Raw genomic sequence first — 15,221 nt, forward strand, 5'->3', positions numbered from 1 at the left:
GGCTGGGAGCAGCGGCTGTTTAACGGGGACAGACCTTCTGTTTGGGGTGATAAAAAAGCTCTGGAACTGATAGAGGTGACAGTTGCACAGCACTGTAAATGTGTTAAATGACAGTAAGGGTAAATATTTTGAATATTTTACCACAATGAAACAAGTGTATGGGAAGCTTTGTAGCAGGAGTGTGGGCGGGGGCTGGTGCCTGGAGGGGCCTTCGAGTGAGGCAGCATTGTATGGGGACCATGTGGTCACTGAAGTCCTAGCAGAAGGATGTGGTTTTTTTTTTTTTTTTTTTTTTTGAGACGGAGTCTCGCTCTGTTGCCAGTCTGGAGTGCAGTGGCGCAATCTCGGCTCACTGCAACCTCCACCTCCCGGGTTCAAGCAATTCTCCTGTCTCAGCCTCCCGAGTAGCTGCGACTACAGGCCGGCCACCACGCTCAGCTAATTTTTGTATTATTAGTAGAGACGGGGGTGTCACCATATTGGCCAGGCTGGTCTCGAACTCCTGACCTCGTGATCCGCCCGCCTTGGCCTCCCAAAGTGCTGGGATTACAGGCGTGAGTCACTGCGCCCGGCCCGCAGAAGGATATTAAAGAGCACCTGCAGGAATTTTTAAAGGGGATGCCGGGGGAAGGGCTTGAAGGAGGAACTAAGGAGGCTTCCAAAAGATTTTGATTAACAGCGAGCGCTAGGGAAGGCCACGGGGATACAGAGGGGTAGGAGGAGGATCCAGAGACCTCCAAGTTGTGGACTCCGGAGGCATCGAGTTCCTTTCCCAGTTTTGTCAAGAATTCCCTGAGCGGCAGACACCCTCAAAGTAAAAAACGGGAACCACAGAGAAGGAAAAAGAAGAACCACAAGCGTTTTGAGAAACAAACAGGCTGGGCCTAGGGCCTGGGGTGTGCCCTGCAACTGGGGGGTGGGGCTGGATGTTCTTGGAGTCAGGGAGCAGCAGCCTCCCACAGGATGTGAGAGAGGAACTGGGGTCTCCAGTCACGGGAGCCAGGAGCCGGCCAGGGCCGCAGGCAGGAAGGGAGCGAGGCTGAAGGGAACGTGAGCCGACCAGGGCCCGACTGAGGGAGGAGGGGCTGGGGGCCTGGAACCCTGGGTCTGAGGGAGGAGTGGCTGGGGGTCTCGACACTGGGTCTGAGGGAGGAGGGGTGGGGGCCTGGATTCCTGGGTCTGAGAGAGGAGGGACTGGGGGTCTGGACACTGGGTCTGAGGGAGGAGGGAGGAGGGGCCGGGGGCCTGGACTCCTGGGTCCGAGGGAGGAGGGGCCGGGGTTCCGGATTCCTGGGTCCGAGGGAGGTGGGGCCGGGGTCCCGGACTCCTGGGTCAGAGGGAGGAGGCGTTGGGGGCCCCGACTCCTGGGTCCGAGGGAGGAGGGGCTGGGTGCCCGGACTCCTGGGTCTGAGGGAGGAGGGGTTGGAGGCCAGGACACCTGGGTCCGAGGGAGGAGGGGTTGGGGGCCCGGACTCCTGGGTCCGAGGGAAGAGCGGTTGGGGGCCTGGACTCCGGGGTCTGAGGGAGGAGGGGCTGGGGCCTGAGGGGGGCGGAAGGGGCGTGGCGGAGCTCGGGGCCGGGACTCTCAGCCTATCAAGTGTCTGTAATTAATTAACCAACTGAGATCCAGTTCAGGGGTGAAAGTTCTTCAGGTACGAGGAGGGCATTGTTGTCAGTCTGGACCGAGCCCGCAGAGCCCCTCCTCGGCGTCCTGGTCCCGGCCGTGCCCGCGGTGTCCCGGGAGGAAGGGGCGGGCCGGGGGTCGGGAGGAGTCACGTGCCCCCTCCCGCCCCAGGTCGTCCTCTCAGCATGGGGGTCCCGCGGCCTCAGCCCTGGGCGCTGGGGCTCCTGCTCTTTCTCCTTCCTGGGAGCCTGGGCGCAGGTGAGGGCCGCTCCGGGCCAGGGCCCTGCTGCAGGCGGGCGGCGGGAGGCGGCCCCAGGCAGGCAGGGGCGAAGCCAGCGGGACCCGAGTTCCCCGCGAGCCCCTGGCGCTGCCTTCTCCGCTCAATTAACTTTCTCAACGTCTCCTGCTGGGCCTGAGGCTGGGAACCACCTGTCGCCTCATGTGTCTGTTTCCCTCTCTCTCTCTGGGTCTCTGTACCCCTCTCTTTCTGGGTCTCTTGTCTCTCTCTCTCTCTCTGGGTCTCTGTTCCCCCCCCCCCCGGGTTTCTGTCCCCTCTCTCTGAATCTGTCCCCCTTCCTCCATAATAGATTCTTCTCCCTCCCTGGGTATCTGTCCCACTGCAGTCTAGTTCCCCGCCCGTGTGCTCCCTTCAGCTCTGTTTCTGTCTGCAGAAAGCCACCTCTCCCTCCTGTACCACCTTACCGCGGTGTCCTCGCCTGCCCCGGGGACTCCTGCCTTCTGGGTGTCTGGCTGGCTGGGCCCGCAGCAGTACCTGAGCTACAATAGCCTGCGGGGCGAGGCGGAGCCCTGTGGAGCTTGGGTCTGGGAAAACCAGGTGTCCTGGTATTGGGAGAAAGAGACCACAGATCTGAGGATCAAGGAGAAGCTCTTTCTGGAAGCTTTCAAAGCTTTGGGGGGAAAAGGTGAGATTCCGGTCTGGAGGGGCAAGGGGCCGGGTCCATGCTCCGGGGCCCCGCTTACCTGTGTTTGGGCGCCCCAGGTCCCTACACTCTGCAGGGCCTGCTGGGCTGTGAACTGGGCCCTGACAACACCTCGGTGCCCACCGCCAAGTTCGCCCTGAACGGCGAGGAGTTCATGAATTTCGACCTCAAGCAGGGCACCTGGGGTGGGGACTGGCCCGAGGCCCTGGCTATCAGTCAGCGGTGGCAGCAGCAGGACAAGGCGGCCAACAAGGAGCTCACCTTCCTGCTATTCTCCTGCCCGCACCGCCTGCGGGAGCACCTGGAGAGGGGCCGCGGAAACCTGGAGTGGAAGGGTGAGCCGGATCTGCAGCCGCAGGCTGTTCTGTCCTCTCTCCCGTCATGCCCACCTGCCTCAGTTCCCCTGCCAGGACCCTCCGTCAGCCTCCCACTGCAGCCCACGCTCTGCCCCCCCCCATTCCTCAGGGGTCCTTCTACACTCAGCCCTCCCATGGCTCCCCAGCGCCCCCCAGGACAAACTCCTGGCTTCCTTCCTTGCCTTCTTTTTTTTTTTTTTTTTTTTTTGTGAGACGGAGTTTCGCTCTTGTTGCCCAGGCTGGAGTGTAATGGCGCGATCTCGGCTCACCACAACCTCCGCCTCCCGGGTTCAAGTGATCTCCTGCCTCAGCCTCCCGAGTGGCTGGGATTACAGGCATGCAACACCATGCCCGGCTAATTTTGTATTTTTAGTAGAGACGGGGTTTCTTCATGTTGGTCAGGCTGGTCTCAAACCCCTGACCTCAGGTGATCCGCCCACCTCAGCCTCCCAAAGTGCTGGGATTACAGGCATGAGCTACTGCTCCTGGCCGCCTTTTTTTTTTTTTTTTTTTTTTTTTTGAGACAGATTCTCGCTCTGTCACCCCAGGCTGGAATGTGGTGGCACCATCTCGGCTCACTGCAGCCTGAACCTCCCAAGCTCAAGCAGTCCTCCCACCTCAGCCAACCAAGTAGCTGGGACCACAGCCCAGCATCATCACACCTGGTTAACTTTATATTTTGTAGACACGGTGTCTCACTATGTTGCCCAGGCTGGTCTTGAACTCCTAGGCTCCAGCGATCCTCCTGCTTTGGTCTCCTGAGTAGCTGAGATTACAGGTGCATACCACCATAACTGGCTGATTTTTTTTTTTCCGCACAATCTCTGTCGCCCAGGCTAGTGTGAAGCAGCGTGATCTCAGCTCGCTGCAACCTCCGCCTCCTGGGTTTAAGGGATTCCGCTGCTGCAGCCTCATGAGTAGCTGGCACTATAGGCACATCCACCATGTCTGGCTAATTTTTATACTTTTAGTAGAGATGGGGTTTCGTCATGGTAGCTAGGCTGGTCTCAAACTCTTGACCTCAAGTGATCCACCCACCTCAGCCTCCCAAAGTGCTGGGATTACAGGAGTGAGCTACCGCGTCTGGCCATACCTGGCTAATTTTTAAAATTTGTTGTAGAGGTGGCATCTCACTATGCTGCCCAGGCCAGACTCAAACTCCTGGCCTCAAGTGATTCTCTCACTTTGGCCTCCCAGGGTGCTGGGATGACAGGTGTGAGCCACTGTGCTTGGCCTTCCTTGCCTTAATGTCCTCATCAGACCCACGCAGCAGCACTTGTCTCTACGCAGCCATCAGAGTCTACGCTCCAGCCACCCAACATAAGCAATCTCCTCCCTCTGGGCATTTGCTCATCCAGTTCCCCCTGGCACCTCTCTGTTCCACCCTTCCCCCTCTCTGCATATACTCCAGCCCTCCTTATTCTTCAAGGTCAGGGCTGGATATCACTTCCTCTGAGAAGCCTTCCCTCAGCTCTGTAGGGCAGAGTTCACTGTTTCCTCCCCGGAGGCCCCCAGATCCCCACTCATTCAACTGTTGGCCAAGAGCATTTGCACTGCCAGGCGCTGCTCTGGGCCTTGAGCAAAGAGGGAAGTGACACACATTCACCCTCTGTGGCTCCCAGGCTGCTGGACAAAGATAGATACCAGCTGGGGATGTGCACAGATATTCATTCCAAGTGCCACAAAGGAGAAGTTGAGACTCAACCAGGTAGTTTTTCTTTAATTGTCTTCTTTCTTTCCTAAGTAGGGAAAATTTCTTTTTTTTTTTGAGACAGAGTTTTGCTCTTGTCGCCCAGGCTGGAGTTCAATGGCGCGATCTCGGCTCACTGCAACCTCCGCCTCCCAGGTTCAAGTGATTCTCCTGCCTCAGCCTCCCGAGTAACTGGGACTACAGGCGTGCACCACCACGCCTGGCTAATTTTTGTTTGTTTTTTTTTAGTAAAGACAGGGTTTTACCATGTTGGCCGGGATGGTCTCGATCTTTTGACCTCGTGATCCGCTTGCCTCGGCCTCCCAAAGTGCTGGAATTACAGACGTGAGCCACTGCGCCCAGCTTTTTTTGTTGTTGTTGTCGTTGTTGTTTTTTTTTTTGAGACAGACTCTTGCACTGTCGCCCAGACTGCAGTACAGTGGCGCAATCTTGGCTCACTGCAACCTCCGCCTCCCAGGGTCAAGCAATTCTCCTACCTCAGCCTCCTGAGCAGCTGGGATTACAGGCACACACCACCATGCCTGGCTAATTTTTGTATTTTTAGTAGAGACGGGGGCTTCACCATGCTGGCCAGGTTGGTCTCGAACTCATGATCTCGTGATCTGCCTACCTTGGCCTCCCAGAGTGCTGGGATTACAGGCATGAGCCACCGCTCCTGGCTTAAGGAGGGAAAGTTTCAAACCACACTTAAGTAGAAACAATGGTATAAAACGGACCAGACACGGTGGCTCACGCTTGTAATCCCAGAACTTTGGGAGGCCGAGGCAGGTGGATCGCTTGATCCCAGGAGTTCAAGACCAGCCTGGGCAACATAGTAAGACCGCATCTCTACTAAAAACTCAAAAAATTAGCCTGGCATGGTGGTATGTGCCTCTAGTCCCAGCCACTGGGGAGGCTATGGCAGGAGGATCGCTTGAGCTCAGGAGTTTGAGGCTGTAGTGAACTGATTGCAATCCTGCACTCCAGCCCAGATGACAGAGCCAGACCCTGTCTCAAAAAGAAAAAAAAATATGGTGGCCAGGTGCAGTGGCTCACGCCTGTAATTCCAACACTTTGGGAGGCCGAGGTGGGCAGATCACTTAAGGTCAGGAGTTTGAGATAAGCCTGGCCAACAGAGTGAAACCCCATCTCTACTAAACATACAAAAATTAGCCGGGTGCGGTGGTGGGTGCTTGTAACTCCAGCTATTCGGGAGGCTGAGGCAGGAGAATCACTTGATCCCGGGAAGCAGAGGTTGCAGTGAGCCGAGATAAGCCACTGCACACCAGCCTGGGCAACAAAGCAAGACTCTGTCTCAAAGAAAGAAGGAAAGAGAGAGGAGAGGGAGAGAGAAGGAGGAAGGAGAGGAAGGAAGGAAGGAAGGAAGCGAGCATCCCATCACTGAGACTTAATAATTATCAACCCATGGTTTTTTGAATTTCATGCACATCCTCACTCACTTCCCCACCCCACTTCACATCAAGCTTTGGTAAATCTCAGACATCACAGTGTTTTTTTCTTTGTTTGTTTGTTTTTTGAGATGGAGTCTCACTCTGTCATGCGGGAGTGTAGTGGCTCAGTCTCGGCTCACTGCAAGCTTCGCCTCCCAGGTTCAAACAATTCTCCTGCCTCAGCCTCCTGAGTAGCTGGGATTACAGGTGCCCGCCACGTCGCCCAGCCAATTTTTGTATTTTTAGTAGAGACGAGGTTTCACCATATTGGCCAGGCTGGTCTTGAACTCCTGACCTCGTGATCCACCCACCTTGGCCTCCCAAAGTGCTGGAATTACAGGCATAAGCCACCGCGCCTGGCCAATTTTTGTATTTTTAGTAGAGACGGGATTTCACTATGTTGGCCAGGCTGGTCTCGAACCCTCCACCTCAAGTGATCCGCCCTCCTCAGCCTCCCAAAGTGCGGGAGTCACCGTGCCCAGCCAGACTGTTTTGTTGATAAGTCCTTTAGTATGTAACTCTACTAGGTAAGGGCATTTAAAAAAAATTAATACCAAAACCATCATCACACCTACAACCAATTAACTAACTCTTTAATGGCATCAGATGTCCAGTTTTTGTTCCCATATTCCTGACTGTAAATGTTTTTTAAAGTTTGAATCAGCATCCAGCAAGGTCCACACATTTTGTTGTCTTTTCAGTGTCTTTTTCTGATTGTTGAATTTTTCTTTCTTTTTTTTCCTTATTGAGACAGGGTCTTGCTCTGTCACCAGACTGGAGTCCAGTGGTGCAATCATAGCTCACTGCAGTCTGAACTTCCTGGGCTCAAGTAATTGTCCCACTTCAGCCTCCCCAGGAGGTAGGACCACAGGTGCACGCCATCAGGCCTAGCTATTTTTGTTTGTTTTTTGAGACAAAGTCTTACTCTGTCGCCCAGACTGGAGTTCAGAGGCACGAACTCGGCTCACTGCAACTTCTGCCTCCCGGGTTCAAGCAATTCTCCTGCCTCAGCGTCCCAAGTAGCTGGGATTATAGGCGCAAGCCACCACGCCCTGCTAATTTTTTGTATCTTTAGTAGAGACAGAGTTTCACCATGTTGGCCAGGCTGGTTTCGAACTCCCGACCCCAGGTGATCCACCCACCTCGGCCTCCCAAAGTGCTGGGATTACAGGCGTGAGCCACCGCGCTCAGCTGTATTTTTGTTTTTTTCTTTTTTTTGGAGACGGAGTCTTGCTCTGTCACCCAGGCTGGGGTGCAGTGGCGCGATCTCAGCTCATTGCAACCTCCACCTCCCAAGTTGCACCAATTCTCCTGCCTCAGCCTCCCGAGTAGCTGGGACTACAGGCGCCCACCACCACGCCTGGCTAATTTTTTGTATTTTTAGTAGAGACAGAGTTTCACTGTGTTAGGCAGGATGGTCTCGATCTCCTGACCTCCTGATCCGCCTTCCTCGGCCTCCCAAAGTACTGGGATTACAGGCTTGAGCCACCGCGCCCGGCCGGATTCCAATTTTTTAGCAGATAGGTGTTTTGCAAATATTTCTTCCACTCTCCAGGTTGTCTTTTCATTGTTTTAACTGTGCCTTTCACAAAGCAAAAGTTTTTAACTTTGATGAAATCCAGTTTATTCTTTTTTTTTTCTATCGTGGATTATGCTTTTGGTGTTTAATCTCAGAAGTAATCACCAAACCCAAAGTCAGCTAGATCTTCTCCTGTGTATTTTAAGAGTTTTAAAGTTTTGCATTTTACAGTTAGGTCTGTGATTCATTTTGAGGTAATTTGAGTTACTTGTGATCTTGAGTGTCTTTTGATTTACAGGTTTCCCATTTTTTTTTTTTTTTTTTTTTTTCCCCTGTAATTGTGGTTTGAAGAAAGTCAGTTTATGTCCTATTGAGTTTCTCCTAGACTGGATTTTGCCCTTTGCATCCTGTGATGTTGCTGGAAATAGTTCTCCTTCTCTTCTTTAAAGGAGCAGCTCGATCTAGAAGCTTGGTCAGATTCTGGTTCAATTTTTATGGCAAGAAAACTTTCTGGGTAGTTGGTGCGTATGTCTGTGTGCATAGGCTGCAAACATCTGCTTGCTTCTGTGCTGTTCTGTGGACCGCTGGATTCCGGTGTTGTTACGAAGTTCTTTGTCAGGTTTTCTCCTGATGGTTTTAGCGGATAGCAATGGCCATTGCCTTAATCTTTTTTTTTTTTTTTTTTTTTTTGAGATGGAGTCTTGCTCTGTCGCCCAGGCTGGAGTGCAGTGTTGCGATCTTGGCTCACTGCAACCTCCGCCTCCCAGGTTCAAGCGATTCTGCTGCCTCAGCCTCCTGAGTAGCTGGGATTACAGGTGCGCGCCACCATGCCTGGCTAATTTTTGTTTTTTTTTTTTGTAGAGATGGGGTTTCACTATGTTGGGCAGGCTGGTCTTGAATTCCTGACCTTGTGATCCACTTGCCTCGGCCTCCCAAAGTGCTGGGATTACAGGCGTGAGCCACCGCGCCCGGCCTTTTTTTTTTTTTTTTTTTTTGAGAGGGAGTCTCCCTCTGTCACCAGGCTGGAGTGCAGTAGCACGATCTCGGCTCACTGCAACCTCCACCTCCCAGGCTCAAGTGATCCTCCTGCCTCAGCCTCCTTAGTAGCTGGAATTACAGGCACGCACCACCACACCCAGCTAATTTTTGTATTTTTAGTACAGACAGGGTTTCACCATGTTGGCCAGGATGGATTTTTTTTTTTTTTTTTGAGATGGAGTTTCACTCTTATTGCGCAGGCTGGAGTACAATGGCATGATCTCAGCTCACTGCAACCTCCGCCTCCTGGATTCAAGTGATCCTCCTGCCTCAGCCTCCAGGGTAGCTGGGACTACAGGCATGCGCTGCCATGCCTAGCTAATTTTTATATGTTTAGTAGAGATGGAGTTTCACCATGTTGGCGAAGCTGGTCTTGAACTCCTGACATCAGGTGATCTGCCTGCCTCAGCCTCCCAAAGTGCTGGGGTTACAGACGTGAGCCACCATGCCTGGCCTGGTTTGGTATTTTGTTAAACAGAACCAAAGGCCAGACAGATTTTCTGTGCTTGGATTTAGTCTATATTGGAAGTACCTTGAGGCTGAAGGCACGTGGCTGTGAGCACGACACAGGAAGATACAGATTTGCTGAAAAGAATAGTGAACATAAAGCAGAAGCCAGAACTGCTGATGGCCGTCAGCCCGGCCCCTCCATTCCACCTGACGGTGCAGCAAATTCTGCCGACTTGCCAGAGAGGCAGCTCCAGGAGGGAGAAGCTGCTGCGCTTTCCTGAAGCAGCAAATGTGTTTTCTGCTGAGCAACCAAAACCAAGATCCCAGCCAAGACCCACGATTGCCCAGATCCACCCTCCCTGAAAGGAACTTGGGCAGTAATGCCCAGTCCTAGGCAGTTGCTGAAATCTTTGCCTTTTATTTTCTTTTTTGAGCTGGGATCTTGCTCTGTCGCCCAGACTGGAGTGGAGTGCAGTGGCACAGTCATAGCGCCGTGTAGCCTTGGACTCCCAAGCTCAAGAGATCCTCCCGCCTCAGCCTTACAAGTAGCTGGGACTATAGGTACACGTCACCATGCCTGGCTAACATTTTCTATTTTTTGTAGAGATGGGGTATTTGTTGCCAAGGCTGGTCTAGAAGTCCTGGGCTTGGCCGGGCACAGTGACTCACGCCTGTAATCCCAGCACTTTGGGAGGCTGAGGCAGGTGGATCACGAGGTCAGGAGTTCAAGACCAGCCTGGCCAATATGGTGAAACCCTGTTTCTACTAAAAATAGAAAAATTAGCTGGGCGTGATGGTGTGCACCTGTAATCCCAGCTACTCTGGAGGCTGAGGCAGGAGAATCGCTTGGACCCAGGAGGCGGAGGTTGCAGTGACCCAAAATTGTGCCACTGTACTCCAGCCTGGGCGACAGAGACTCCATCTCAAAAAAAAAAAAAAAAAAAAAGGAAAAGAAAGCCTGGGCATAATGATCCTTCTGCCTTGACCTCCCAAGTGCTGGAATTGCAGGCATGAGCCACTGCACCCGGCTTTTTTTTTTTTTTTCTTTGAGACAGGCACTTGCACTGTTGCCTAGACTGGAGTGCAGTAGCGGGATTAGAGTTCACTGCAGCCTCAACCTCCCAAGCTCAAGCGATCCTCCCACCTTACCCTTCCTGAATGGATGGGGCCACAGGTGTGTACCATCACACGTAGTTAATTTTTAAACTTTTTCAGAGACGGGGTTTCTCCATGTTGCCCAGGCTGGTCTTGAACTCCCGGCTTCCAGTGATCCTCCTGCCTCAGCTTCCCAAAGTGCTGGGATTACAGGCATGAACCACTGCACCCAACCTTTTTTCATTCCCTTTACGAAACCTTTGGATGAACAAAAATTCTTAATTTCAGTGAAGTTCAGTTTATCGACTTCAATTTATACATTTTATAAAGTTTATGAATTTTTTTTTTTTTTAGACGGAGTCTTGCTCTGTCGCCCAGGCTGGAGTGCAGTGGCTATACCCAGGTGTGATCATAACTCACTCCAGCCTCAAACTCCTGGGCTCAAGGATTCCTCCTGCCTCAGTCTCCAGAGTAGGTGTGACCACAGGCACATCCACCACACTGGCTAATTTTTTTTATTTGTAGTGGAGACTACGTCTTACTGTTTGCCCAGGCTGGTCTCCAACTCCTGGGTTCAAGTGATCCACCCACCTCATTCTCCCAAAGCGCTGGGATTGTAGGAGTGAGCCACTGCACCCAGCCTGTCTGCTAATATTATGTTTAAGAGTTCTGAATCTTTTTTTTAATTTTTTTAAATTTTTTATTTTTTATTTTTTTGAGACAGTCTCGCTCTGTCGCCCAGGCTGGAGTGCAATGGTGCAATCTTGGCTCAATGCAACCTCCGCCTTCTGGGTTCAAGCGATTCTCCTGCCTTAGCCTCCTGAGTAGCTGGGATTACAGGTGCATGCCACCATGCCTGGCTAATTTTTTTGTATTTTTAGTAGAGATGGGATTTCACCATGTTGGTCAGGCTGGTCTCGACCTCCTGACCTCGTGATCCTCCTGCCTCCACCCCCCAAAGCGCCGGGATTCCAGGTGTGAGCCACCACACCTGTCCTGAATCTATATTTATGAGAGACATTGGCCTTAAGTTCTCTTTTTTTTTTTTTTTTTGAGATGGAGTCTCACTGTCACCCAGGCTGGAGTGCAGTGGCGCAATCTCGGCTCACTGCAAGCTCCGCCTCCTGGGTTCACGCCATTCTCCTGCCTCAGCCTCCCAAGTGGCTGGGACTACAGGCGCCGGCCACCACGCCCGGCTAATTTTTTGTATTTTTAGTAGAGATGGGGTTTCACCGTGTTAGCCGGGATAGTCTCGATCTCCTGACCTCGTGATCCGCCTGCCTCGGCCTCCCAAAGTGCTGGGATTACAGGCGTGAGCCACCGCGCCTGGCCAAGTTCTCTTTCTTATAATGTCCTTTGTTGTCAAGATGATGCTGACCTCATAAAATATGTTGGGAGAGTGTTTCCTCTGTTTTATGGCCTGAAGAGTTTGTGTAGGAATAGAATCATTTCTACATTGGAAGAATTCACTAATTGATGTCTTCTGGACCTGGAATTTTAGTTTTTGGAAAGTTTTAAACTATGGATTAAAAATTTTAAATAGGCCGGGTGTGGTGCATCATGCCTGTAATCCCAGCACTTTGGGAGGCTGAGGCAGGTAGATCACAATGTCAGGAATTTGAGACCAGCCTGGCCAATATGGTGAAACACCGTCTCTACTAAAAATAAAAAAATTACTCGGCATGGTGGTGCATGCACCTGTAGTCCCAGCCACTCGGGAGGCTGTGGAAGAAGAAACTCTCGAACCCAGGAAGTGGGGGTTGCAGTGAGTCGTGATCGTGCCACTGCACTCCAGCCTGGGTGACAGAGCGAGACTCTTATCTCAAAAACAAAAAAAAAGGCTAGGCGTGGTGGCTCACACCTGTAATCCCAACACTTTGGGAGGCCCAGGCAGGTGGATCATGAGGTCAGGAGATTGAGACCATCCTGGCTAAGACGGTGAAACCCCGTCTCTACTAAAAATACAAAAAATTAGCGAAGTGTGGTGGAGGGCACCTATAGTCCCACCTACTCAGGAGGCTGAGGCAGGAGAACGGCGTGAACCCAGGAGGCGGAGCTTGCAGTGAGCCGGGATCGCGCCACTGCACTCCAGCCTGGGAGACAGAGCAAGATTCCATCTCAAAAAAAAAAAAAAAAAATTAAATAGTTATAGGACTACAGAGGTTTTAAATTTCCTCTTGTGTCAGTTTAGAAGGTTGTATTTATCAGGAATGTGTTCAGTTCATCTAAATTTTCAAATGTGTTGCTGTGGAATTTTTCATAATTATCCTCTATCTTTTTTTTTTTTTCTTTTTTTCTGAGATGGGGTCTCGCTCTGTCACCCAGGCTGGAGTGCAGTGGCACGATCCTGGCTCACTGCAACATCTGCCTCCCAGGTTCAAGCAATTCTCCTGCCTCAGCCTCCTGAGTAGCTGGGACTACAGGTGCCCAGCTAATTTTTGTATTTTTAGTAGAGATGGGGTTTCACCATGTTGGCCAGTGTGGTCTCGAACTCCTGACCTCAGGTGATCCACCCACTTTGGCCTCCCAAAGTGTTGCGATTACAGGCATGAGCCAACATGCCCAGCCCAAGGAGGTGACATCTTGAGGGGACACCTTCGGGGTGGATAGGTTGAGTCTCTGTCACCTAGGAAGTGCCTCCCCTTTTACCACTGTATTATCTGCAGTTAGCACAGTGCAAACATGGAGGCCTCTTTCTGTCCCTATCCAGCCCTGGCTCTGGGAGTGCTGGGCTCGCGACTTAGGCCTGTCTGCCTGATTTCCTGCAGAGCCCCCCTCCATGCGCCTGAAGGCCCGACCCAGCAGCCCTGGCTTTTCCGTGCTTACCTGCAGCGCCTTCTCCTTCTACCCTCCGGAGCTGCAACTTCGGTTCCTGCGGAATGGGCTGGCCGCTGGCACCGGCCAGGGTGACTTCGGCCCCAACAGTGACGGATCCTTCCACGCCTCATCGTCACTAACAGTCAAAAGTGGCGATGAGCACCACTACTGCTGCATTGTGCAGCACGCGGGGCTGGCGCAGCCCCTCAGGGTGGAGCTGGGTGAGGCCCCGCCAGGTGGTGATGCTCCTGGTTTCCCGTTGCCTTGTCTCACTGCTGCGCCGGTCCTTCCTGAGTCTGACCTTCCTCCCCACTGCTGCCACCTCCTTGAATCTGACTGCCTTGAACCTCGCGCCTGTCAGTGCCCCCAAAACCTGATGGCTTGTCCTTCCCAAGGCCAACTGCCTTCCGTCTCCTGCTGCTTCTGGCCTCACTGAGTCTGAAGAGCTGTTAACTACCATGGCCAGTCCTCCCTGAGTCTGACCATCTTCCATCCTGCTGCTGCTGCTGCTGCTGCGGGTCTTCCTGGAATCTGACCATTTGTTGTCTGCTATGCCCGTCCTCACCAAGACTGACTGCCTGCTGCTTTGCTACTGCCCGGGCCCATGAGACTGACTTCCCACTGCTCTGCCTGCCTCTCCCCACTGCACTGGCACAGCCCCGCCCTGCCGCTGCTGATCCATTGCCGGTGTGACCGCGGCCGCTCGTGCTGTAGCTGGTTCTTACGTCCAACCTGGGGGCAGTCTGCCCAGATCGCCTGCCTGGCCTTACCTCTGCCCATCAGACACTTGGTGCTGGAATCTCCGAGGCTGGGAGGGACTGGGAGCGCCCCAGTTCTGTGTCCTGACTGGGTGGGGTGGAGGGGCTGCTCCACATCTCACAGCGTTCTCTGGCTGCAGAATCTCCAGCCAAGTCCTCCGTGCTCGTGGTGGGAATCGTCATCGGTGTCTTGCTACTCACGGCAGCGGCTGTAGGAGGAGCTCTGTTGTGGAGAAGGATGAGGAGTGGGCTGCCAGGTGGGGGGCAGCGGGAGGAAGAGCCTCCGAGAGAGGGACAGAGACCCCAAGAGAGGGGCACACAGACCTGGGAGGACAGAGACCCAGAGAGGGGGGACAGAGATCAGAGAGAGGTGGAGACAGAAACCCAGAGATGGGAGAACAGAGGTGCAGAGAGAGGGGGACGGAGACAGAGACCCAGAGACGGGGGAACAGAGACCAGAGGGGACAGAGAGAGGTGCGGACAGAGGGAGGGGGAGACAGACCCAGAGGAGGGAGGCAAAGATGTAGAAAGGGGGGACGGAAAATTGGGAGAAGGGGAGACAAAGGCCCAGAAGGAAGGGGATAGAGACTGAGGAAGAGTGTGTGAGACACACACAGAAATGGGGGACGCCAGTCAGACCCAGAGCGCCTCAGAGATTCTGATGACCTCTCCCTCTCTCTCTCTCCTCAGCCCCTTGGATCTCCCTTCGTGGAGACGACACCGGGGTCCTCCTGCCCACCCCGGGGGAGGCCCAGGATGCTGATTTGAAGGATGTAAATGTGATTCCAGCCACCGCCTGACCATCCGCCATTCCGACTGCTAAAAGCGAATGTAGTCAGGCCCCTTTCATGCTGTGAGACCTCCTGGAACACTGGCATCTCTGAGCCTCCAGAAGGGGTTCTGGGCCTAGTTGTCCTCCCTCTGGAGCCCCGTCCTGTGGTCTGCCTCAGTTTCCCCTCCTAATACATATGGCTGTTTTCCACCTCGATAATATAACACGAGTTTGGGCCCGAATCAGTGTGTTCTCATCATTTTTCAGGCAGGGGAGGTAAGGGAATGAGTTGGGGGACTGAATGGCGGCTGGGCCTCGGATCTCTCCTACAGGTAACATGCTGCCACAGGGGAACCTGCCAGTTTTATACATCAGGTCATGTATTTTCTTTCTCTTTTTCTTTTTTCTTTTTTTTAGACGGAGTCTTGCTCTGTTGCTCAGTCCGGAGTGCTGTGGCGCCATCTCGGCTCACTGTAAGCTCTGCCTCCTGGGTTCACGCCATTCTCCTGCCTCAGGCTCCCGAGTAGCTGGGACTACAGGCGCCTGCTACCATGCCTGGCTAATTTTTTGTATTTTTAGTACAGACGGGGTTTCACCATGTTAGCCAGGATGGTCTCGATCTCCTGACCTCATGATCCACCCGCCTCTGCCTCCCAAAGGGGTGGGATTACAAGTGTGAGCCACCGCGCCCGGCCTAAGGTCACTTTTTT

The 15,221-nt window shown here is 53.1% G+C and overlaps 1 protein-coding gene across 5 annotated transcripts; it reads left to right on the forward strand.

Moving 5' to 3' along the window:
• The first annotated feature begins 618 nt into the window (after nucleotides 1–618).
• FCGRT (Fc gamma receptor and transporter) lies at nucleotides 619–14,753 on the forward strand. 5 transcript variants are annotated; one of them, XM_063600500.1, is made up of 9 exons: nucleotides 737–1,050; nucleotides 1,796–1,882; nucleotides 2,296–2,547; nucleotides 2,625–2,900; nucleotides 4,544–4,629; nucleotides 9,504–9,630; nucleotides 12,933–13,202; nucleotides 13,880–13,996; nucleotides 14,430–14,753. In XM_063600500.1, the coding sequence occupies exons 2-9, from the start codon at nucleotides 1,810–1,812 to the stop codon at nucleotides 14,537–14,539; spliced, it is 1,311 nt and encodes a 436-aa protein (XP_063456570.1). In that variant the 5' UTR covers nucleotides 737–1,050; nucleotides 1,796–1,809; the 3' UTR covers nucleotides 14,540–14,753. The 5 variants fall into 5 exon arrangements, 4 of the variants coding, with proteins under 4 accessions (XP_034800894.1, XP_063456570.1, XP_063456572.1 ...); XR_010110918.1 differs by lacking the exons at nucleotides 9,504–9,630; nucleotides 14,430–14,753 and adding an exon at nucleotides 10,125–10,243 and having other exon boundaries at nucleotides 701–1,050; XM_063600502.1 differs by lacking the exon at nucleotides 1,796–1,882 and having other exon boundaries at nucleotides 909–1,050.
• The last annotated feature ends 468 nt before the right edge of the window (nucleotides 14,754–15,221 follow it).

Source organism: Pan paniscus, chromosome 20 (assembly GCF_029289425.2).
Source record: "Pan paniscus chromosome 20, NHGRI_mPanPan1-v2.0_pri, whole genome shotgun sequence".
Lineage (NCBI taxonomy): Eukaryota > Metazoa > Chordata > Mammalia > Primates > Hominidae > Pan > Pan paniscus.